Here is a 24,433-nt window from a genome sequence, read left to right on the forward strand (position 1 = left end):
TTTCAGGCATTTGAAAAATGGTATCAAACCAAGTTTAATAAAAGTTGAAAAAGTGGAGTAAGTAGAAATTTTCCTACCTATTTGACAGCTTTTGCTGAAAGTATCATCTCTAAACAGTTTTGCGACAATATGCCAATTAAACCCTTATGTTTTCCTGCATACTTTCACTTAAATGAATAGGCCACTACGTAACTGACAGCATTCGAATACAGATATTTAGTTTACCTAAAGGGTTGTGACAAAATCAACAAAATTTTAGTTGAAACAACCAGGACGTGAAACAAATTGCAATATTGTAATTTCGAGCTCTGAAAAAAGGGAAAGGCTTGCAAAATTCACAACATCGATCCACTAATTGATATTCGGAAGTATAAAGAGAGAGTGTCAGTTTTATTCGTATTCACGACATCGAGTCATGTCTCTGGCATTACACACCTGTATTTTTTTTCTTGTGAATCGAATACTAACATACAAAAATGTCTGAAAATTTGGTAAAAAAATCAATCATTAATGATTCAGTAACTTTCCGTGGTATGTTTGATTGATATTTAAGGAGAAGTCGTAAGATGAAATATCAAATTCGAAGAAGTGAGGTTGGGTACTGTTTTCATAGCTGGAAAATTCTTTTGTTTTCATGGTGGGATTTTGAGATTAAATGATGAATTATGATCAAAAGCATTATTAATCTATTTACTCATGTTTTATCATCTAAATCAAATCTCTATATGAACTAAAACATCAAATTTCATCCAAGTTTTTCAAGTGTATAGGACAATTTTAAATCATATGTTTGATGACAACACGTGAATAATCATTTTTTTACCCATATTTGTAAGGTTTTGTCATCTGCATTCTTTCAAACTCAAGTAAATTGAAAAAATCGTCCAAAATTTTTCTAAATACATGGAATATGCCAAAACAACTACAATAACGCTATCTCGTGGTGATCACCCTGATTGGATTCTTTAGAGCAAATTCAGCAGCTAGAAGTTCTATATGGAAGATCTATAATAGAGCAGAAACTGGAACAAACGTATCCCCAGCAAGCCGTTCTAGTTTTATTTATTCGACTAGTTCTTCTGTCAAATTTAAAACTGGTCTACGATGCCGTTCTATTTTTTGTATATTTGAAACACGAGTAAAACACTGCTGGGGCTGTCAGTTTTTCTTGTTATAAAATTCAAATTTAAATTTTGTAACTGGCATAAATTATGCATCTAGAACTAGAACGTTACTGAATATGCCCTTAATGCCCCGTTTACACTTCTGCTGGCTGCCAGCATGCTGGTGTCAGTGTACTGCCCTCTTAGGAAAAAACGTTCAACTGTGGTCCAATGATTCAAAGTATTAGACCAACGAAGGACCACCGTTGAACGTTTTTTTCCTAAGAGGGCAGTACACTGACACCAGCATGCTGGCAACCAGCAGAAGTGTAAACGGGGCATAATAGAGAAATAAAGGCATACCTCGGTTAATTTTTCAAAAGGGCGTATAAGCAAGTGACAGTTTCTCTTCGTTTACTTTCTCTTCTATTAATTATCAACCGGTTTTCACGTTTATCACTCAACTCTTTGCATGAAATGACACCCGAAATTTTCGACTTTCAAACAGAATAGTGATATAAAAAAAAATCTTTTTTATCACATCACAATAATCGAAAGAGAGAGTGATTAAAGAGAAACTGTCACTTGCTTATACGCCCTAATGAAAAATCAACCGAGATACTTGCAATCTGAAGCAACGTTGCCAGATATACCGATTTATACAGATAGTTGCCCTCTATACCTTAATACAGATATGTAATCCCAAAATACCGATAATTCACGGATCGTACAGATAAATACCAGATAAATTTGCGCCGCTAGCTCTCATCTAAAAAAAATTCAAACTCTTCAAAACAGGTGTCTCAAAATCATTTTCAATAAACCCCTACTGTTTTCAAGCTTATTGTTATACTCCGATAATACCCATAACATCTTACCTCTGGCATACTTATGTGATGTTCAAACATTACTGTTCGTTCATGATATCCTACACAACCCCTCAACTCACCATAATTTACAGTTTCCAACTTTAACTCACTCTCGAACTATACGTCGTAGTAACAACCTGCTTCGAGTTCGAGCAGTCACAAACATTGGTCAAAGAAGGATTCTTTTTGTTGGTCCAATAAAAATATAACGCACTTCCACTTGACATTCAAAGAACATCCAGCCGTGCCTTATTCGGGGCTAGACTGAAGTATCATTTTAAGCATAGACTGAACGAGATATTTAATTAATGTAGTTCCTTAATTTATTCCTTGTTTTACAAACTGTCAACAGTAATTCATTCTTGTATAATTTTTTTTTAGTTAGCCTGTATCATTGTGGAAAGGAAATCAATTCCACTGGGATTCCGCAATATTTATTAATAAAGATGCTGTGGCTTTTATCGCTCTTGCTGAATCACTTCTGTGAACCTCTTATCGAACACGTTGAAACAGCATCTCGTTACAACTGAACAACATCCACAAAAGTAACAACAAGGATCGTACCAATACTTTTTTTGTTAAAATAAAACAATTCTTAAGATATATATTAAAAAAAATACCGATTTTCGTTTATAGCTTGGATAAACATGAGAATAGGTTGCTGCGAGACCTTTTTGTAGCTTTATTGACATTTCCTGTAACTTATGTTGACGAGATTCTGATACCGATTGGCACATTGTCGCAAAACTGATTTACCGCTAGCGACACCTGCCAATGAAAAATGGAACCAAGAAAAGGAGGATTCTTTCGGAAATTTTCTTATCGGCGGTAGTGATTTGCAACATTTTTTTATCGTTTATTCAAAAGTGGAAATAGATATTATCAATAAAAGTATACTCGGAATAAAAAAAAATCGATTTCAAAGTGATTACTACTACTTTTTTTTAGTGTAAACTACGATTAAACAGAGAAATGTGTACATTGAGTAAGGTTAGGGTTTTTCGGATCAACATATTTTTAAACAAAATCCAGTGTAATGTTGATTTCTCGAGTACTAGAATGTATAGCGATCGAGTACTATTTATTTTGGATACTTTATTTGTTATTTCCAGGCATTTGAAAAATTCTATCAAACCAAGTTTAATGCTCTATTCTGAATAACCGGTAGATTTGGCACAATTAACTAAGATCAACATTACCACCTCAGAGTAAAAACTTTTTCTTCAACTTCTACTATGATCTTTCAAATGAATTTGCCTGTTTTAAAAAGAAATCGTTGAAAAGTTGGAATAATTAGAAATTTTCCTACCGATTTGACAGCTCTTGCTGAAAGTATCATCTCCAAACAAGCAGCGCCTCTAAATTTCAGTTTTGCGACAATATGCCAATGGTACAGATAGATTTTTGAGCCGAATATCGATTTTTGGAAAAATGGCCTGGCAACGCTGGTTTGAAGATATATTGAAATTTTTACCTGGCATCTCTGGTTGTCAGTCAACGAATAAAACTAGATAAGTGAGGTTGTTATTTTCGTTTCTCTCACGGATTGAAAGGAAAAAAAAATAATTTGGAGTTTTGAAGGATAGAAAAAGGAGAAATCAGTAATGCATACGTTCAGTGAAACTGGTACAGGTGTTCCGGCATTCCTAGCTAAGCTCTGGAGGCTTGTAGAAGACCCAGAGACGAACGATCTAATCTCCTGGAGTACGGTAAGGAACGAAAATTTTACATTATTTAAATCTGTCTATCAAATTTGTTAAAGGAAAATGGCCGACTTGTTTTTTTTTTAAATAAGACTGACGTATTTTGCTTCGAGAGTAATAGCAGAGTAATTCGAATATGTGTAGAAATATAGTCGAAGAGGAACTAGAAAATTTGCTTTTCATCCGAGTTCTGCCGTATTTTTAATGCTGCAAAACAGAAAAGAATTGCGAAATGCTATGGTTCGTTTTTGTAATCGCTAATGACGACGTCACTATTTATGTCGTTTTCTCGATATTGTATGTGTTTTGTGCCAATAAAAATATTACTTCGAAACAAATAACTGGAACTTGCAGCACTACGATTAGTGATATTCACATCATAGTGTATCTCAAAATGCTTATTTGATCAAGCAGTAGAATTTTAATTTGATTATTATAAGTAATGTAAAGTAAATCTATTTTTAATCATTGCAGGATGGTAGAAGCTTCATCATACAAAATCAGGCTCAGTTTGCCAAAGAACTCCTACCACTAAACTACAAGCATAATAACATGGCGAGCTTTATACGGCAATTGAATATGTGTAAGTATAATTTTATGATAATTCTGTTTCACACTGAAATCATTAAACATATTTTTTTCTTTCCATTTAGATGGTTTTCATAAGATAACTTCAATCGACAACGGTGGGTTGCGGTTTGACAAGGACGAGATGGAATTTACCCATCCATGCTTCCAAAAAGACCATCCATATCTTCTGGAACACATAAAACGTAAAATTGCTACATCAAAACAGCAACAGCAGCACCAAGATGAAAAGGGAGGGTTGAAAGTCGAAGCTGTTAATCGAGTACTGTCTGAAATAAAGAATATGCGAGGTCGACAGGACACACTGGACTCGCGATTTTCCACTATGAAACAAGAAAATGAAGCTTTATGGCGAGAGGTGGCTATTTTGAGGCAAAAACATCTCAAACAACAGCAGATTGTCAATAAGGTAAGTACATTGTTTGTCGCCGACAGATGTTCTTATTTATTGTATTTCTTTTACAGTTAATTCACATTTTGTTGTATTTCTTCTACAGCTAATTCAATTCTTGGTTACAATCGTTCAACCATCACGAAGCGGTCTCGGTACTATGGGCGCCGGTAACAAACGCCGAATTCAGCTCATGATAAATGATGCTCCACAGTCGAAAGTAATCAGATCTATTCAGTACCTTTACTAGATAGAGCTCTACATCCATTATTATTATTTTATTCGCAGGTGAAAAAAACGTGCAATAATGAAGGTGCTACCATACAGGAGCTGGGAGAAGCTTTAGAAGAAGTGGCTTATGAAAATGAACAGGATTTGCTGTAAGTATTCGATATGGATTTAGTTCACTAGGTTGCTCGATTTTTTGGAAAATTCAAATCTGTCTAACTAAATTATTGCATGTCCAATGATACTGCTAGAAGTGAATTTGTTTTTCACCAAGGTTTCAATCGGTTCTAGTAAAATGCAGCTGTTACATAAGTTGTAACGATATTAATACAGATTTCTGTATGAACCTCATTTCTATTTCTGAGTTATTATGCTGTGTCTTTGTTCAATATTGTGTGTATAATATGTATAAATACATGCATAATTATAGGTTGCCCGACAAAGGCGAGAATGGTAAACTCACATCTATTGGTAGTATTGATAAGGAGAAAGTCCATTCTTCGAATAAATTGGCCAGGTAATCACTATTTAACTAGATTGATTTAATTGATTATGAATAGTGCCACTATCTAAAAAATGTTACGCAACCTTTTGAGTTCCTTTAGCTTTTCTTCCAAAAAGTGAAATGAATTGATCAGTTGACATTTTAGTTTTTCATTGCAATGTTTATGTTTGAAAAAATTGTCATATTTTTGTTCTATTACGACAATGAGCTTTTCTATTTCTGAAAGCGTTGTGATTAGTTTGTTTCCATCTCTTCAATTCGAAGACACGGCGATGTGTAATAACAGAAACAAAACCTGTCGCTATTAACCTATTAATCTTAACCATTATCCGTAGAGCATCGGATGTACCAGAGGTCACATCACCAATTTCAATAACCCAACAATCGCCGTATCATACGACCAACATAAACGACAACATTGAGGAAGTTCTTAGCCCTGAACCAACATTCGGAACTCAACAAAGATCGACAGGGATCAAACAGGAAAGAACTGACAGTGCCACGATCCTAACAGATAATATTATACAGTTAATGGATGGGGAAGTCGATTATGGGCAAGATGCAGTTGAATACGACGGTGAAGGTTATTTGGTGGATCATGTTGATGAGATCAATTCTAATAATATTTCCGGTTACGACGACACCGACATGCTCAACACCCCACTGGTTATCAAAGAAATGCAAAAGGAACATCTACTGAACAAGCAACAACAAAATCAACTACTGATTCGACAACAGCAGCATCAGCCGCAGCAACAACAACCCAAGTCAATTGGTAAAGGTCAAAGCCTGTTAAAAATGAAGAAAAATGGATTGAATTCCAAATCTCAAAAAAGTTTACTTGACAACAGCAAATTACTTCAACCAGACGAGCCTGGTGCTAACAACGCAATAAATGTTTTAACACGAGGGGGTAAAAAACTCGCGACATCAGGAAAGCAGATGTCCCCGGAAAACAATGTGGATGCGGTAGCTGGATCTTCTGGGACGGGTACAAATTTAGTTGTTAATGCAAATCCATCATCGTCACCTGCAAGCTACGGAGTAAATGATTTCATCATCAATGAAGTTCCGGCCGATCTTTTCGACGATAACAGTCAGATGGAGAAGGAATCTCCCATGTTAGGTGCATTCAATTTCGAGTCGGGATTCTACAATCCTGATATCAATATAAACGAAATGAAAGGACGGCAAGTGGTAGCACAACAGCAACAGGAACAAAATGACCAGGGTGATGTCGATAATCAACTTAATAACATCGAGCGGAATTCAGATGAAAATGACGAAACATCCAATGCCCGAACGTTGACACGATTTGTGAGTAACGATTTTGATGTGAATCGATTGCAATCACTGTAAGTATACGAAATCTATTTCGAATAGTGTTAGGTTTGACGACATCACTTTTATTACAGTGCTGAGTACGGTCAACAAATTGACGCTGTTCAGACGGATTTGGAATCTTTGAAAGATATTCTGAAAGGCGAAGGTTACCAATTGGACGCGAATACTTTGCTTGGGGTAAGTTGGAATATTTTCTGCACGAAATATGAATTACAAGTGAAGTTAGTAATTCATATTCAACGAATGATAACCCTGACGAATTATTCGAAATTCATAACCGGTTCTGAGTAACAGGGATCTCTCTAATTTTGAAAGTAATTGAGATGGAGTCAATTCCTGTATCTGATTCGAAAATCATTTGGAAATCGGTATGAATTTAGGAAAAAGGTCAAAGAGTGTATTTTTCTTCACTGTAAATTGAAAATTCTAGTTTTGAGCGAGTCATGATAGAAAAATCACAAAATAAATACTAGTGCCAGTAACTATAGCGCTACGGGTTGCCATATGTTCGTCAGAAAACTTCAGTTGGCTTTGTGGAAATATTTGCGGGGAAGAAGTTACCTTGGACTGTCATTCGAGGGAGTATGCAGGCTATTTGAGACCGTGTACATTACCTCAATCAGACCCTGTCAGCTTGGAGCGAAATCAATCTTCAGTTCAACAACGCCATCGCACGGCATCACATTCAACATTTCATTTCAATTATATTGGTGCGCAGTGCTGCTATTTTGGCGGGCACGAATTTGACATTTCTCTCTCCTACTTCTATGTACGAGATTCGATGCGGACTCGCCTGAGGGCACCATGCTCACAAAAAAGGATGTTGCCAATGATTTGTTCGGGAAATGTGAGAGCTGGATATCTTGGTAATATGATGTCTTTGCCTCAATGCTTATCTGTGCGTGAGATGAGTTTCGCATTTCGTTAGACATTGAATTTGCGAGTTTGCAACTCATTGTGCAGTATTCGATCGCACCCTGGGAAGCCAAGCCATTAACAATTTCATGAGCCGAGTTTCCGGAAGACATCTGCGGTAGGTATTTATTTACGCTCGCACCTTCTCATTTTACTATTACCTGAAATGGGAACTTGAGTTGTGACTCACCATTCAACGCCATCGAATATATGATCAGTAATTTATAATTAAACTTTCTGCTGTATAAGATAATTATGAATAACTCAAATTTAGATTTTCTCAAACTCGGAATTGTTTACCTTTCTCAGATATATTACAGTCTCCTTATTCGACTAGACTACTACATAATAAAAAGAACCAGTAGTAGCTTGTTATCCGTCAGGGACACTTCGTACTGGGGATAAAACTTTTGTTTCTCCGTGATGATGACGCTACTTAAATCACCAATTATGCCAAGTTACTGAAAATTGTATCCAGCACTATTCAAAGAAACTTCAATCGAACTTATTTGAATTTCCACTACGCTTCAGTTCGACACCGGAGTATTTCGTGCAAGATTTAATTATATTTTCATCAATAAAAAAAATCTCTACTGAATTAATTCGCAACTGAACCGCTCCACTTCAAGTCTTGAATTCCAGCTGGTTTATTGCACTGCGCTATTTAGATCGAACCGAAAAAACAACACTATTTATCATGGATTTGATTTATAGAAGTAACAGGAGCGCATCATTGTCAGTATATCTCGAACACGCAGTAGGCGCTGCGTTTGAATTGGCGGTTGCCTGTTCTCCTGTTATTCTCGCTTACATTATTTTTAATTGGCTAATATCTTTAAATCACTTTCACTAACATGATTTGTGATTATTTTGTCATTTTAATTATTATTAATCACAGGTCTAGCTGCTTTTTGTTAATGATATTCATCCTCATTCTTGTTTACAGCCGTATGCGATACGTTCGAAAGTATGTCAAATTCGTATTACCGTTTACGTTCGAATCAATCACACTTTCAAACATCGTACATGCATACGAACAACGTCAATCCAACCTTTAACCATAAGTTTACCCGTTTGTTTACGTTAGACGAATACATATTTTCGAACGAATGCGAACAAGCCAAGTTTTTACTAACATTCCGAGGCATAAATATCGTACTAAAGATTAATTTTATTCAAGTCGGTAAATAAAATTTTGAATTTAACTTCGTGTAAAGTGAAAGAAGTAGTCCGATATCTATGAAAATAGCAGTCCGATAAGTAGTATCTGCGAAAACTATTTTGTCATGTTTTCGATAGTTTACCTATTTATTATTTCGGTAAAATTAAGCATTTAATATAAAATAAAGCAGGTTTACCTATTGCGTATTTTCCATGCAGTACCTAATAAATATGGTAAAATTTAATACGTAAAAACTTGAAACCGCGCATATATACGAAGGCTCGACAGAAAAAAAGCAAACATTTTTCTATGACTGCTATGCTTTCTAAATGTTTTATACAAAAAACAAATTTAGCATTTGATTGCAAATCACTTTTACATTTGAAAAAAAAAAGTTGTTGGAAATCGGTCAAACTGTTCTTAATGTATTCGATCGGTTGACTCGAAACATTAATCTGACAAATCCAAACCACGACATTTCGTTTGTTCGTCAAAGAGTGGGTATCTTTATTCGTACGAATGATGTTCGAATAAACGTATCGTTCGGAACTAAACTGGCATACATTCTATCGTTTCGCATATGACTAATCACAAGAATTGGAGTGATTTCATCATGGCTTGGCATTTATTTGAAGAAGATTACTGATATTTAACGAATGATTTAACGTATGTCGCGTTCGAATTCATTCGAATGCGAAACAATAATGGTTTATTCGTATTCGTTCGAAAGTATCCTTTCGTCGTATGGTCGATACGAACGTAAACAAGAATGATAGTGATTACTCCACCACCTCGCTAGTGCCGAATAAATTTCAAATACATCAACACTATTGATTCACTTTTCAACCACCCTACGTACACTGAACATTTTCCGAAAGTTTCAGTTATTGTTCATTGGCGAAATTATTCATCATCTATTCTGCAACGGGTTGAGATATAACGGCTACGAAAATAAATTTCCAAAAAATCTTCTGCCCGATAATCATATCAGATATACTCAATGTGCGAACTTTTGCCTGAAAATCACTTGTAAAAAATTTCAGTCGCGATTTTCGAGATTTTGATTTTTCCCAATACTATATTTAAAAAAAGCTTACAACCTGAATCAGAATTGAGCCGATGTGCACTCTGTGCTGTTCTTTACGTTTGTCCTACACGAAGAGCAAAATTTTTCCTACAAAGTGCTATCCCAGATCATCTTCTATTGTCTATCACCTAAAACGAAAGTTTTCGTGAGTAGTTATCAAGCCGGCTTCATCGATGGTCGAAAGACAACGGCCCTAATCTTCACCGTTCGGCAAATCCTCAAAAAATGTCGTGAATACCAAGTCGGAAGCTGACTAGAATTATCAAAAAACGATAAACGGTGTGTAAAACTGCGTAAAGGTTTCGGGTGATTGCGACAAGGTGGCCGACTTTAAATTGGAAAAAAGAAGCCGAAAGTATGATGGATGGAATAGGTAGAACGTGATCTGGGGAGCATTACGTGTGATCGAGGATGGAGAGCGGCAGCCAGTATTATGGCGTACTATTTGAATGGATGCGTAGAGTGTACATGTTGTGTAACGTAGTTTTTTGATATAATTTTTACCTATGAATATTCTTGCTTGAATTACTTCTAATTTTTCCTGGCAACATTGCTGTAATGAATAAGACAGAATAAAGTTAACCATTGCGAAGAACGGACGCTAAGTTGTTTTTTCACTCTCGCGAAAACCGCAGTCCCAGTACTGAGCTATAGAATTATACATTTTGGTCCTTCGAACCGGATTTGGACGGTTCTCGCGATCGGTCGATTTCGAAAGTAGTGAAAATCGGTACCGCGTATTTAAGTTGGCCCAAGGCCGAACCAGTAAAGAAGGTGCGGAGCTCGAGGCTACGCCACCAGTTAATGCAGTGTGCCCATGGCACCAGAGATGTCTATCTCCTCTGTGTGACGAAGAGCAAGCAAAATTTCTCCCCTCGCACTGACAGCTTCAACGAGAGCTCTTCTCTTTCAGATTTATACACCACTGTTGTGTAAAGTGTGCACGCATCATGAGTGCGTTTGTTTATTTCCTTTTACCTCTTCCACTGAATCGCACCACAGTGCAAGAGCATTAGCTAATAAATTCTCTGAGGTGGATGCAGATACTTTCACAGAGGTGTACACGCCGGTGAGAGCTCTGCTGTATGGTTTGCGTAGAAGAAGCGTTGACACGCAAAATCAGCAAAATAAAACAATTTATCGTAAAATTTTCGGTTTTCCTTGCAATTTTTTCATAGCAAGGCCAGATCTACTCTCTATTAATTGAAGTTCACAGAAGTGTTCGTTCACCATCACGCGCCAGTGGTCACTTGGGTGTATTTAGACGAGAGCGCGTGTGAGCGATTCATGCGAAGAGAATGTGTTTCACTCGCGCCAGCTGCTTTAACCACAAGCACACACTCAAATGCTGTCTATTCGACACTGAGAAGAAGTGCGCTTTCCTCTTTGTGCGGTGCTTCGTTTTTTTTGCATCCTCGGTGTGGACAAGAATCTGACTCCAGCGTTTATCACTCTAGTGAAATGCCATCTCTGCGTGGCACAAACAAATGAGGACGCCATTTTGTAAAACTGCTGCACGAGAGCGTGTGAATAAATGAGGACGCCGTCTTGAAGGGAGCGGAAGCATCGGAATAATCGCTATTGAAATCTTAACGTCGAAAGTATAAAAAGTGTGTGAATGTCCGATACAGAAACACCACGTCGAAGCGTGGAGGAGTTTACTCGTAGGAAAATATTAGACGCATTAACGGGTGAAAAAAGTGCCACCAAAGACAACCAAGTGTTTTCAATTGCGGACCAGAAAACTGCGAAAAAGAAGAAAGAAGAACGGTTTGCAATGGAACGAAACCTGGAAGTGCTAAACGATCGGCGTGGTATGTTGGTGGATAAATTGCTACGGATGAACGAATCGATACGACAAGAAAATGTGAGCACGCATCTGCTCCAATTGCACTTGGAGACTCCGTAAATTGCAGAGAGCTTGGGTATACGTACTAAGGTTCATTGACCTTGCCATTCGTAAAAAGCGTAACATTAGTGTTATTAATGCTTTAGAGATGACCAACGCTGAAAGGGCAATATTCGTGATAGTTCAAGGAGAAGTGTTCAACGATTTGTTAGGGGAACTACGAGTAAGTTCAAAAAGGCGCCATTGTCTATTGAATCTGGCACCGTTTATTGGAGAAGATGGACTAATACGCGTAGGTGGACGATTGAAGTATTCAGCGATTCCATATGATGGAAGGCATCAAATACTGCTTCCAGAGCGACACCATGTCACGGAGACATTGATTCGACGACTTCATGAAGAGCACTACCACGTTGGTCAAGAAGGCTTGTTAGCGATCGTACGCGAACGTTACTGGCCACTGCGAGCTAAATCAGCTATCAGGAGAATTATTTCCAGATGTCTAAAGTGTGCCAAGCACCAACCCATTATCGGCACCCAGTTTATGGGTAACCTTCCGGCGTCTCGTGTGAATGCTTCAGCGGTGTTTTCTAAGGTTGGTATCGATTATGCTGGGCCGTTTCTGTTGAAACCTGAAATGCGAAGTACCAAATCATTTAAGGCTTACGTAGTCGTCTTTGTCTGCATGGCGGTGAAGGCTATTCATTTTGAATTAGTTTCAAATTTGACATCCGATAATTTCATCGCTGCACTTCAACGTTTCGCAAGCCGACGTGGTATTCCTTCTAATGTATATTTCGACAATGCAACTTGTTTTGTTGGTGCAAATCACCAGCTTGCTGCGTTGAACAATTTGTTCAAGGACCAGCACCATATAGAGAGGATGGATGAATTTTGTGCTGTGAAGGGAATCACTTGGCATTTCATTCCTCCCAGAAGCCCTCACTTTGGTGGGATCTGGGAGGCAGGTGTAAAATCGCTCAAGTATCACATGAAACGGATTGTTGGAGAAACACGAATGACTACAGAAAAAATGAATACTTTCCTTACTCAAACTGAAGCGATTTTGAACTCACGTTCCCTTTGCGCGATGTCGGAGGATCCGAATGATTTCGGTATTCTCACACCATCCCATGTTTTGATTGGGAGATCAGCGGTTGCTATACCAGAACCTTCCTATACGTCCGAGAAGATCAATCGATTAAAACGATGGGAGCATATCCAACGAATGCAGCAGCATTTCTGGACTAGGTGGTCAAGGGAGTATTTACATCAATTGCAGACTCGTCAGAAATGGCACGGTACAGTAAAGGAATTCAAGGTTGGAGCACTAGTGCTGTTGGTCGACGAAAACTTACCCCCGCAGAAGTGGCGGCTAGGAAGAATTGTGTAATTACATCCTGGAGAGGATACGGCCGTTCGAGTGATGGTTCAACATATATATTTGGAATTTCACTTATGAAATAATTAATTTCGAATCTTTTGCAATAGTTTGTCAAAAGATGGAACCATCATCTATGGTTTCGAACATAAGATTCCCACAAATATGTTGCTTACTTTTCTTTGGTCATTTGTGTGCACTTTGCAAGGTTATAATTTATTTATTTATTTACAATCAACAGACACAATTTGTTCCTAATGATAATACAAATAAGACGTTGACACTTGAGAACAATTTTAATATACAAAGAAATCAGAAGTGTAAACTATCATCTAGTGCTCTAGAAAAGCTGTTAGGTACTAAACTTCTTAGGTAAACATGTATTAAAATATGGGAAGTTTTGCCCTAGGACATAATGGGTTAAAACCGTCACACGAACACGAATTATATTAAAGATCTTTTTAATTAATGATAAAACAAACCCACTTCGGTTATACCGGTCCCCATCTTACACCATTTAGTGGATGAAAAAGGGTTTGCTCCTAGTGCTGAACTACGCCAGTGTCCCGGGTTTAGCACATTTGAGAACGCACAATAAGCTATATTGTTTTTTTTTTAATATTCCCAATAATGTTATAATCGGTAAATTTCGAGATTCCCGTGTGGGTAGAAGTGTTGATCGATACGTTAGTTGTACCACATTGAAAATAAACTACAGCTTTCACACTCGTGAGAATATCCAGAAAGCTGTTCACGTAAGTTAGCTGCATTGTTAATTCCTATGCTTTTCTCTTTTCTCCAATATAATGTCCATGATTCTTAAATGTCGAAACACACACACATGTAATACATTCAATTGACCTTGATGACCTACAATCCCTCCAATGATGATGACGGCGATGATAACAAATATGAATAATTGTGCCAAAATACACTCTACCGAAAACTAAACTGTTTAGACGGCTGGTGATAATAACCCACATTATGGCAGAGTTTTCTTCTCGCCTAGTACAACGCCAGCATTCGATATCAACAAGGTTAGAGCCGCAATTTACTTATTATTAACAGATAATCCTACTCGTTCGTGCGTCGCGTTTGTATTTGGCGCATATGTAGTTCGTTCGGGACCTTACTTATTCATTATATTCAAAATCTATTGTAATTTCCTCGAAAGAAAGTAAAAAAGAATTGAATTCATTGAATACGTTAAAAGGTGAAACCTGCACATTTGCGCAAAACGCACTGATAAAGGTATTTTGTACAATTCCTTACGAGGTCTTCTTTGAATTACAGCTATTCAACGGAAATGATGATATTGTTGGCTATGAGTTCCCAATGAATCTTCCCGATATGAATGACACACAGAAGAAAAACGACGATGGCACCATGGCGGTAGCCAGCGTCAATGGAGCAGGCGGTTCGACTGGTAAGTGTTTGAACTTTTCTATTGGCGGCACGGTATGTATAAATAATTATTTCAATGAGATGAAAATGATATTGAATTATGAATATGTAATTTTGGAGAATGATATGAAAGGGTAGGATTATGAACACTCGTTCTATCCGTGTAAACTCTGCTGGAAGAATGTTGTTATTTAAATTTTTTAAAGCTTTTTCTTTGGAATTTAATTTAGGTTCTCAGAAGAATCGACTCGTTGGATTTTTTCCACGCTAATGTGCGCAAGAATGATGTTAACATTGGCACAACTCGAGATATTCGCGTTCAAAAACTTTCCAATCTGACACTTTTGTAAAACCTTTTTGAATCCACCTAGTGGTGTAATGATACCTTTCTCATATTACTTATATTTCCAAAAATATCACTAGAAAATTCTGTGAAGAAATTTTTGTTTTCAATCTTGAATAAAATAAGAAATTTTCTTTGGGTGTAAACTAACATTACATGTTCAATTTGTAAACAGTTATGTCAAGATAATAAGAATTTTTCATTATTTTGCATAGTCCCAATAAATGATTAAACACACTTTACCCTATAGTTCTGGAACCGGGAGTCGGATTCGGATGTGGGATACAACGGATGTGGGATACAACGTGAACAATTTTTTACGACTCAATGTTTATGCAAAATAACACTGCAACCGCTTTTTACACTAATGTCTAAGACTGCCTCCATTTCACGGTACGTCACATGGCGATCTTCCATTATCAAACTTTTCACAGCATCGATGTTTTCTGGCAAAACAACTGATTTTTGACAACCTTCTTTGAACTCATCGGCAAGTGAACTACGACTACGATTGAATTCATTATACCACTTTTTTACAATCGCATAGAATGGTGCTACACTGCCAAAAGTCGAAAAAAGCCTTGGTATTACATTCCTGTAGTGGAATTAGACCTTCTGTTTCAACAGACTTCGCAGCCAATTCAGAGTGTACAGAACCATTGCATGACTGGTGCTAAGATTCTACTAAGAATCTTTCCAGGGACAAAAGTCTAACTAACTTGATTAAAGCACTCTTGTCTTGATAATCCACGACATAAATCGTAATAAATCATTGCACGAAAATGTTCACTATAGAATTCTATTTTTTTGTTTAGGTTAAAAATTCTACTCACTGTAAACAAAACAAATAGCGCTCAAATGACAGAATGTTCGGAAAAATTAATGGTTTAAAATGTCAAATTTTATGATAAAAAAATCCACCAGGCAACACTTCGTGTTGCCAAGGCTATATACATAAGTAACAACCTACGTATGGGCAGCTTTACACGAGACAATATTATTGTCAATACAAGGAGTATTGACAATACTTTTGATCGTGTAATGGAAACTTCATTGGATTGACGAAAATATTGTCAAAAAAATCAAAACTGCTCATCAATCCAACAATACTTTCTCTCCAGAGAGAAACTGTTAAATATGTGCAATGGCCTCTTCTCTCAATATTTTAAAATTCATTTGCAATATTTAACGCGGAAAACGCTTGAATTTTTCGAAAAACTCGGACTCAAGTTATCAAGCCAATTGGATTGATGGTATTGACAATACTTTGGATTGACAAAAATATTGTCACGTGTAAGGGCTGCTTATTAGAGATGGTCGGGTATCGGGTATTTTACCCGAAACCCGACCCGTACCCGTACCCGACGGGTTTTTGGTCGGGTACGGGTAAAAATTTTTATTTTCGATCGGGTACGGGTCGGGTACGGGTAAAAAAAATTTACTGCTTACTCGGGTACGGGTCGGGTCGGGTAAAAAAATTTACTACTCACTCGGGTACGGGTAAATTTTTTTTTGTGATCGATTACCCGACCATTTGTACTTCACATAAATATGTTTACACGTTGACGAGAATTTTTTATTGCAAAACAGTTGTTCCGAAAAATAAACAATTTGATTCAAGGGGTTTTGGCATTCACGCCTAGAACCAGACCTGAAAACTGGCATCTTTTTCCAGAAAAAAAACATTTCTTTCCTTCATTTAAAAAAAACGATCAATCATAGTTACGTGAAAAGTTATGTGAATATTTTTCACCCTACTTTTTTATAACATATTTAATAAGATACACTGCCTTAGCTCTAAGATGTTGCGGTCAGACCCTACTTTCCACGTAGGTTTTAATGGACTGCCATTTTAAAGCTGTTTAATGCACAATCCAGTAAAAATTATTTGATTAATATATAAAATGTAGTGTAGTACTCATATCACATTCAGATACCAGAAAACTGTTATTTTAAATATTGGTTGGAGATTTTCAAAATTTACATATAAATCATTAGGATTCTAACCATAAAAACATGAACATTTATTTCAGAAAATCTGCAGAGAAGTTCTTCTTATTCTTCACTTCTGGGTGGTGTCACCTCACTTGAAATGACACCGATTGATGGCACAGCAAGTTGAGCTATAATGCCAGTTCGATGTCAACATTTCATAAAGGCACATAAACCAATGAGAGTTTCTCTTTGTTTACTTTCTCTTTTGTGAATATCTCCTTAATTTTCACGTGTACCTACAAAGTACCTACAAATGTTCAAACTACTTACACTTGAAGGACTCACAGTTCACCATTTTCAGAAATGAATTTTTCACACCGGGAATACACGTGAATTATTTGATGTTTGGTCAATTCACGTAAACGAACCGATGATACTCTATCAATTTTAGGGGATGTTCATGATTTTTCAAGTGATTTTAATGTGAATTTTTATTTGTGTGTCAAGATAATGAGCACGCTTACTTGTGGTTCTAAAGAATTGGATCAAAAGTCGCACTGTTTCGTAAAAACCATACCTACCCAAAATTGAATAGAATGGGTATTACGACATTTTGGATAAATATGCTTCTCGAAAAATTTGAGTAGATATTACTCCCTTTTGTTGACATTTGTAAATGAGTATAAAGTACCAAAGACATTGGAAATCTATTCATGCTTCACAGTGTATTTATATCACAAACGAATTTCCAGACATGACAGTCACGATCTTTTTTTGGCACACATCTACGGTCCTCCGTGAAACTGGCACCAATGGTGATAAATTGGTTGCACTGCTGAGTTCCCATCATCGCATTCATAATGCAAATGTCAAACCGTGAGAACCCTTTCGATACGTTAGCTCATTTGTATATATTGAGATTTCATGGCACACTTTGGTCGAAGTGATAACAATGCAATTAATCTCGCGCTCCACCAAGCGGTGAGTGCGGTCATTTCAGAAGGTACCGGGAACGGACCAGATTTTTATTTAATATTTGTAAGCACATACATGTCTTTATTATTTGTCTTTGTTTATATGTTTAAATGTAAACAAGCATTTTAATGTATTTTACTGACAAACTAGAGCCTGATACGCTCTATCTAGCTCGCTATATAAAACACTTTATTTTTTCCATCCTGAATTTTGGTAAACTTTTTACTACTCATTCGGGTCGGGTACGGGTACAGGTAATTTTTAATCGGGTACGGGTCGGGCACGGGTAAAATTTTTTATTTTTTATCGGGTACGGGTCGGGTACGGGTAATTTTTTTTTATTATTGATCGGCTACGGGTCGGGTACGGGTAATTTTTTTAATTTTTAATCGGGTACGGGTCGGGTACGGGTAATTTTTTTTGCTGATCACTCGGGTACGGGTCGGGTTCGGGTATAAGAATTTCTATACCCGACCATCTCTACTGCTTATAACGATTACACTGTTGAATAGAAAACGAACTTCATTTCCATATGATAATTTTAAAGTGTACCCGAATAATGTCCCAGTAGCAATTTTTAGGTTGCAAAGTCTGTCAGCAAGTCAAATTCGAATTAATAATTATGGCTTCTCTTCACAGGAATGTCTGTAGCGACGTTGTTGAAGAAATGTTGTTGAAGATAGGTTATGGTTGTTAATTGTTGAACATGTTTACCGGGCTAACTGGCGCTGAAGCGTAACGTATTTGAAAATCCGTAGAGGCAAGACTAACGCTTAGAAGTATTCAGGTATCTATCTTTGCTGCGCCAATGCTAATACCGGCGATAATTGTTCGGCAGAACATTCAATTCATCGTATATTTTCCAACATTGCAACACGCCTAAGACATAGTGATCGATGTGTCTGTAGTGTTTGGGAATCGTGATTTGAAGTATGCATGGTTTTGGAATGAACGTGATGGAAAAGATTCTTGTTGTGCGCTCAATAAGGAATTCACATTTTAATTAGGTTTAAATTATATTACTAGCATCATGTCATTTTGTTTAACATAACTCACTCTTGCACTCTTTCAGGTAATGGTTCGTCAAATTTAGCTGCCAATCAACTAATTGCCTACAAAACAATTCCCGAAAGTACTACAACAGGTGATTACATTGATCTGAACGAACTACTAGAACTTGAAAACGGGAATGATGAGGATAATTCAATTATGATTTAGGTGTTTTCGTTTGATGTTTTTTTATAGCATAACTAATTTTGTTCGTTTGTTTGATAGTATATCTAAAAATATATATATATATATATATATATATATATATATATATATATATATATATATATATATATATATATATATATATATATATATATATATATATATATATATATATATATATCCTGTATTTTCAAAATAACTAGGTTCTCTCTTCATCCCATGGGCAATGTCCATTGTCCCAAATCAGTGATATTTGGAACATACCGTCTTTGCGATTAGATAAACTGCACCCGCTCAGTCATTGAAATAGAATGTACAGAGGCTTAAAAGATTTATTCGTGAATGATTTTGTGCAGTCACATGACGATAGGATGTTCATATATTAATTTGAGAAACAATAAACGTGCATCGGTTTCTTTGCGTGAACAATAATATTTTAGCTACTCAGTCATTTAGCAATGTTTTTTCTCTTCATTATTTTCACATACCTTTGCTACATGGCTACAGATAAAAGTACAATTATGTGGTTCTGGTGAAATTATTTTATTAAAATGCCTAAAGTGTAATGGCAGTACCTGTTTGATTTGAATTAAGAGTATGGAGGGCAACCAAACAAATTCTGTGCAGTTTCAGCGATACTAATATATTGCATTTAGTGTTTTTTGCAATGACGCCTTGAATTAAAATGGAACAAGTTTATAGTAATGGTGTATACAAGATAAGCTCGGAGTGCTTGGTCTGTCATTTACAGTGTGCAGGATAAACATACATAATTATTGGATATGTTATAAGTTTAAATGTAAATAATGTCTCCTCGCATTGTTTGGAGCCTATATGCAAAATAATTATGTTTCAGTTACATACAACTTATGTATTGTCATTTTTATTAGAACGAAAAGAACGTTCCAAGCTCAACACAATCCGAAAATTAAATTGAGCCGACACCTTGAGCAGATTTTAACTTCATTCCAGAGGTTTCAAGAAATAAGAAATGAATGGAGTAGCGATGAAGGACACGAATGCGGCCCAATTACCTAGTTTCTTTTGATGGCAGTTCAAATCAGACAGTTTTATACGAGGAAATTAGTCAACATATGCTTCATGTAATAAATATTATATATTAGTCATATTGTTAGGATACAAAAATACTTTGTAGTTTGCATAAACTTAACCATAAAGATCGCAGAAAATTCAACAAATTCATTCTAGTATAAAAGAAAATAAATAATCAACACTAAAACAACAATCAACAAACCGCCTGCATCGAGCAAAAGCAGATATTAAATGCGTCTCGGCATCGGTGGTGGGGGTGGTTTTCTGACAAAGTATCCGGGCTCCCCGAGATATGGTCCCGGTTTGCTCATGTGTACTGTCCTGAGTGTGGGAACGTTGACTAGACGCAGATTTGGTTCTGCGCACATGTTTCTGCAACCACGTACGTCCAGCGTGCGCAGTGCCTTACAATGAATCGCTATATAATCTAAACTACAGAAGATAGAAAAAACAAGCGTATGAGGATTTGTGTTTTTCATTTACCAGATCAGATGAACAACTGGTACCTAAAATCCGACAGCTGGAAGCATCGATCAAGGGATAACGTTTGCAGCCGTTTCAGATGAATTGCAATAAGTTCTATGGCTTTATCGTTTATGTTGTGACACTCGCTGAGATCGACAATCTCAAGCGACGGACAGTTGTGCACCAAAGATCGAATTCCTTCTACTGATATTTGTTGACATTTGGACAGATTAATTTCCTTCAACTCGATGAGTTTGAAAGCGTACATCAGTGAAATGTCAGACAGTTTGTTGCACTGGGAAAGCCGTAAAACTCGTAGGCCTTTCAGACTATCAATACTCAAGCCACTGCTCGCTTCATCCTTGAGCAGTTCATTCTGCTGACACATCTCCATTATGGCTCGTTTCTGCATGGCATCATTGACGATTTCTTGTTCCGCTTTGCTTCGAATAGAAATTTTCAACGGTTCGTCTGTTGCATTTCTCGGAAAAATCCTGCCTATGGTAGATGGCACAAGTTGGATTTCCACTACATTTTGCGTACTAATTTCAACTGGAACATCCTCTGTAGTTTTACTGCTCACATTATCCTGTTCTTTTGCTAGCATTCCGACACCTGTCATCGCTCTATCGGAGATCTAGAAGCACATGAACAACAAGTAAAACATAATTGCCCGACTCTCTGTGTAAAACTTACCTTGTCGCAATAATCCAGGTTCAGATGTCTAAGCCAGATCAAATTTTGGAAAATCATCTGTAAGCAGCGATCGGATACAGAATGGAAGCAATAGCTCAGATCCAACACTCGCAAAGTGGGAAAATTTTCAGCGATTTTAGTTACAGAACTTTCACACAAATTCAACGCACTCACGTACAGCTCGAGAAGAACCAAATTCGGTGCAGATGCGATGCCTTTGATAATTCCCTGGCCGGTTACCGATTCACATTCGGAAATATCCAACACCTGTAACTTGCGTAGATTCACTAACTCTTTGACTCCCAGATCAGTTAATGCTCGACAGCGGCGTATCTTAATCGATTTCAAGTTAGGAAGATGCATACAGATTTTCTGCAGACAAGCATCGGTGAAACGAACCGATTTTGAGAAATTCAAGTGTTGCAGCGTGTTCTGCTTCTGGGCTAGTGCCGCGATTCCCAAACTTGTTAACTGATCACATGAATTCAGATCAAGCGAATCAAGTTGTAGTTTCTCGATTGATGCTAGCGCTTCCAACGAATCTCCGTCCATTAGTGTGGAGCTGAAGTTCAATGTTTTTAGTTTATCTGCCTGACTCTCGATGAACTGCGATATGAAGTGAAAAGTCAGAACACTCTCGGAGGCGTCATCCGGTCGACCCGGATAAAACTTCCGATACAATCCTTTATGAAAGGAAATCGAGCATCCACTTAAGTCCAGACTTTCTAGATTAGGTGTCTGGGCCACGATGCGTCGGAATAGAGCATCGGAAAGATATCGACCGTAAGCTAAGCTCAGTGTGATAACGTTTTGCAAAGTATGAGCTAGTTTTGTCTCTTTGACAGACTCAAACAACCTCCCCGACATCATCAGTTCTTGGCACCCTTCGACGCGTAGTACCCGTAAATTGGGAACGCTAACTAAAATACCGTAGAATGATTTTTCCCGTATATCACATGCTTTTAAGCTCAGTTCATAAATGTTTTCACCAAAACGCGAAAAGAACTGTTCAGTTCCGTTGAATTCGACCTGCGACAATACAATATTCTGAAAATTTCGTGAGCTTTTCAACAACTCACAAACAGGACTGGTGCTATCGCTGAAGAAGGTCTTATGAAAGTGGAGACAGACGTCATTTACAAATAATTGATATTGTGTTGCTTCCAGCCATCGTTTGCAGGTCATACCAACAGCAAACCTGTCGCCTACATTCAAATACCGAAATATTTTGACCAGAATCTGTGGAAAAACAAACAAGGTTTAATTAAACAAAACATTTGTCTGTGCTGTCTTTATGAATCAGACAATCAAACACATGACGTTGAGTCTGAGCCCAGCTGTTCGTATCTAAGGAGATAAACCCATTCAACAATTATCGTTTGTTCTCACACATCCATAATCGATATTATATTTGAACTACAAGAGCACCTAGAGCAGTAATCATTGATACCAAGTTAAGAGGGTTTCGTGAGCAAAGTTCAAATAATCGTCGCTCTCAGTCACGGGATCACATTACTTACCTCCATCGGCAAATCACTATATCTAGGCCCAAAATCATCGAAATAGTACTGCGTCTCTCCATCCTTAGACATACTATCTACCTGAGAAAGCTCGATCAGTGCTTTAAAATGAACTACGCTCAGCAACAGGCAAAATTAACAGAACTATCACTTGCAGATATAGCAAACAACCCGAACGTTGTGATTATCGATTCAATACTGTAAGAAAGGCAATAAGGCAATAACAGACTCAAGCAGGGTTACCATATTCACAGATTTTATTGCTATTTTGCCACACAGATTCTATATCACAGAACACAGATTTTATCAAAATTCGCAGATTTCTACACATTTTTATGAATATTTTATAAAAATGGCAAATTTTCAAAATGTTTTTTACAGATTTTTACAGATTATGATCGAACATATGCAACACAGATGGTACACAGATGTTTTAAGTTGAAACACAGAGTTTAAAATGGCAACTATGGACTCTAGCACAACAAACAAGTATGTATAGGGATGTCGTAATGTCGTTCGAAAAATAATCGAGTAATCGATTCATAACCCAGATAATTGAGTAATATCCAATCGATTAGTTTGAAGCTACACTCAGGCAAATTGAGTAGTGAAAATAATAGGGCAAATCTTATGATGCATCAAAAATCACCAAAATTACCTTTTCATAAGATTAATATGAAAAAATGTACCTCTGGGAAGTCTTTTTTATTTCATCGACTTCTTCTTGCACTGTATCGTTTGTTTACACCTAAGACAAGACCTGACAACTGGCTTCTTATTCTTCCTTCTGAATCATCTTTCTCGTCATTTTCGCCCTGTGGAATAAATACCAACTAGAGTGCCTATAACCAGAGTGACGACATCTCATCCGTAAGTATGACAACAATTCAAAACATTCCATTAGTTTTACATTGAATTGACAGGTCGTTTGCTCGTTTGGAACTGGGAGCTGTCATTCCAAACGAACAGCTGTCGCCACTCTGATTATAGTCACTCTAATACCAACGTATCGGCTACAGTGTAGCCATATTTACAGACTTTTTAATAACTTTATGGTAAGAAAAAAAAAAATTTATTAAATTTAGATATTTAGTCTGAGTGCAATTGAAGCCATTCGCTCAAACATGTCTGGCAAGACTGAACCGTTTTTCCTGGGCAAAATAAAACAGTGCCTGAACGACATATTGAACAATAATTATCTAATCACTATAGTCTGGGTCCCGGCTCATTGCTCCATTCCTGGCAATGAAAGAGCCGATATTTTAGCCAAACGTGGTGCTATTGAGGGTGAAATTTATGAGAGACCAATTGCTTTCAACGAATTCTATAGCTCGTCTCGCCAAAGAACACTTGCCAGCTGGCAAGCTTCTTGGGATAAAGATGATCTGGGTCGGTGGATGCACTCAATTATTCCGAAAATATCGACAAAGGCATGGTTCAGGGGACTGGATGTGAGTAGAGATTTCATTCGTGTGATGTCCAGACTCATGTCCAATCACTACACGTTAGATGCACATCTCCTTCGAATTGGGCTCTCCGAGACTAATCATTGTGCTTGTGGCGAAGGTTATCGAGATATTGATCATGTCGTTTGGACATGCGTGGAGTATCGTGATGTCAGATCTCAACTAATAAATTCTTTGCGTACCCAAGGTAGACTATCCAATATCCCAGTTCGAGACATTCTTGCTTGTCGTGACCT

At 37.1% G+C, this 24,433-nt stretch overlaps 2 protein-coding genes across 4 annotated transcripts; one reads left to right on the forward strand and one right to left on the reverse strand.

Annotated features, from left to right (window-relative positions):
• The first annotated feature begins 3,450 nt into the window (after window positions 1-3,450).
• On the forward strand, window positions 3,451-19,069 carry LOC131434734 (heat shock factor protein). Of its 3 annotated transcripts, XM_058601794.1 has the most exons (11): window positions 3,451-3,681; window positions 4,150-4,258; window positions 4,329-4,672; window positions 4,761-4,874; window positions 4,943-5,034; window positions 5,313-5,399; window positions 5,723-6,742; window positions 6,803-6,908; window positions 14,085-14,162; window positions 14,419-14,551; window positions 18,855-19,069. In XM_058601794.1, the coding sequence occupies exons 1-11, from the start codon at window positions 3,577-3,579 to the stop codon at window positions 18,998-19,000; spliced, it is 2,334 nt and encodes a 777-aa protein (XP_058457777.1). In that variant the 5' UTR covers window positions 3,451-3,576; the 3' UTR covers window positions 19,001-19,069. The 3 variants fall into 3 exon arrangements, with proteins under 3 accessions (XP_058457777.1, XP_058457778.1, XP_058457779.1); XM_058601795.1 differs by lacking the exon at window positions 14,085-14,162; XM_058601796.1 differs by lacking the exon at window positions 5,313-5,399 and having other exon boundaries at window positions 3,452-3,681.
• Window positions 19,070-19,171: 102 nt separating this feature from the next.
• On the reverse strand, window positions 19,172-22,922 carry LOC131436845 (F-box/LRR-repeat protein fbxl-1-like). Its single transcript, XM_058605784.1, has 4 exons — window positions 22,732-22,922; window positions 21,212-22,450; window positions 20,557-21,152; window positions 19,172-20,482 (listed from the first exon to the last, which is right to left on the reverse strand). The coding sequence occupies exons 1-4, from the start codon at window positions 22,801-22,803 to the stop codon at window positions 20,278-20,280; spliced, it is 2,112 nt and encodes a 703-aa protein (XP_058461767.1). The 5' UTR covers window positions 22,804-22,922; the 3' UTR covers window positions 19,172-20,277.
• Window positions 22,923-24,433: the final 1,511 nt, after the last annotated feature.

This window comes from Malaya genurostris, chromosome 3, assembly GCF_030247185.1.
Source record: "Malaya genurostris strain Urasoe2022 chromosome 3, Malgen_1.1, whole genome shotgun sequence".
Classification (NCBI taxonomy): domain Eukaryota; kingdom Metazoa; phylum Arthropoda; class Insecta; order Diptera; family Culicidae; genus Malaya; species Malaya genurostris.

What these genes read in the sequence shown, in the direction of transcription:
- LOC131434734 (XM_058601794.1), top strand. Translation starts at nt 3,577, where the DNA reads ATGCATACGTTCAGTGAAACTGGTACAGGTGTTCCGGCATTCCTAGCT. An exon ending in TCTTCGAATAAATTGGCCAG is followed by an intron (nt 5,400 to 5,722) that starts GTAATCACTATT and finishes CATTATCCGTAG; the next exon opens with AGCATCGGATGTACCAGAGG. An exon ending in CAGCATTCGATATCAACAAG is followed by an intron (nt 14,163 to 14,418) that starts GTTAGAGCCGCA and finishes TTTGAATTACAG; the next exon opens with CTATTCAACGGAAATGATGA.
- LOC131436845 (XM_058605784.1), bottom strand. Translation starts at nt 22,803, where the DNA reads ATGTCTAAGGATGGAGAGACGCAGTACTATTTCGATGATTTTGGGCCT. An exon ending in ATAGTGATTTGCCGATGGAG is followed by an intron (nt 22,451 to 22,731) that starts GTAAGTAATGTG and finishes GTTTTTCCACAG; the next exon opens with ATTCTGGTCAAAATATTTCG. An exon ending in TTCCAGCTGTCGGATTTTAG is followed by an intron (nt 20,483 to 20,556) that starts GTACCAGTTGTT and finishes TATCTTCTGTAG; the next exon opens with TTTAGATTATATAGCGATTC.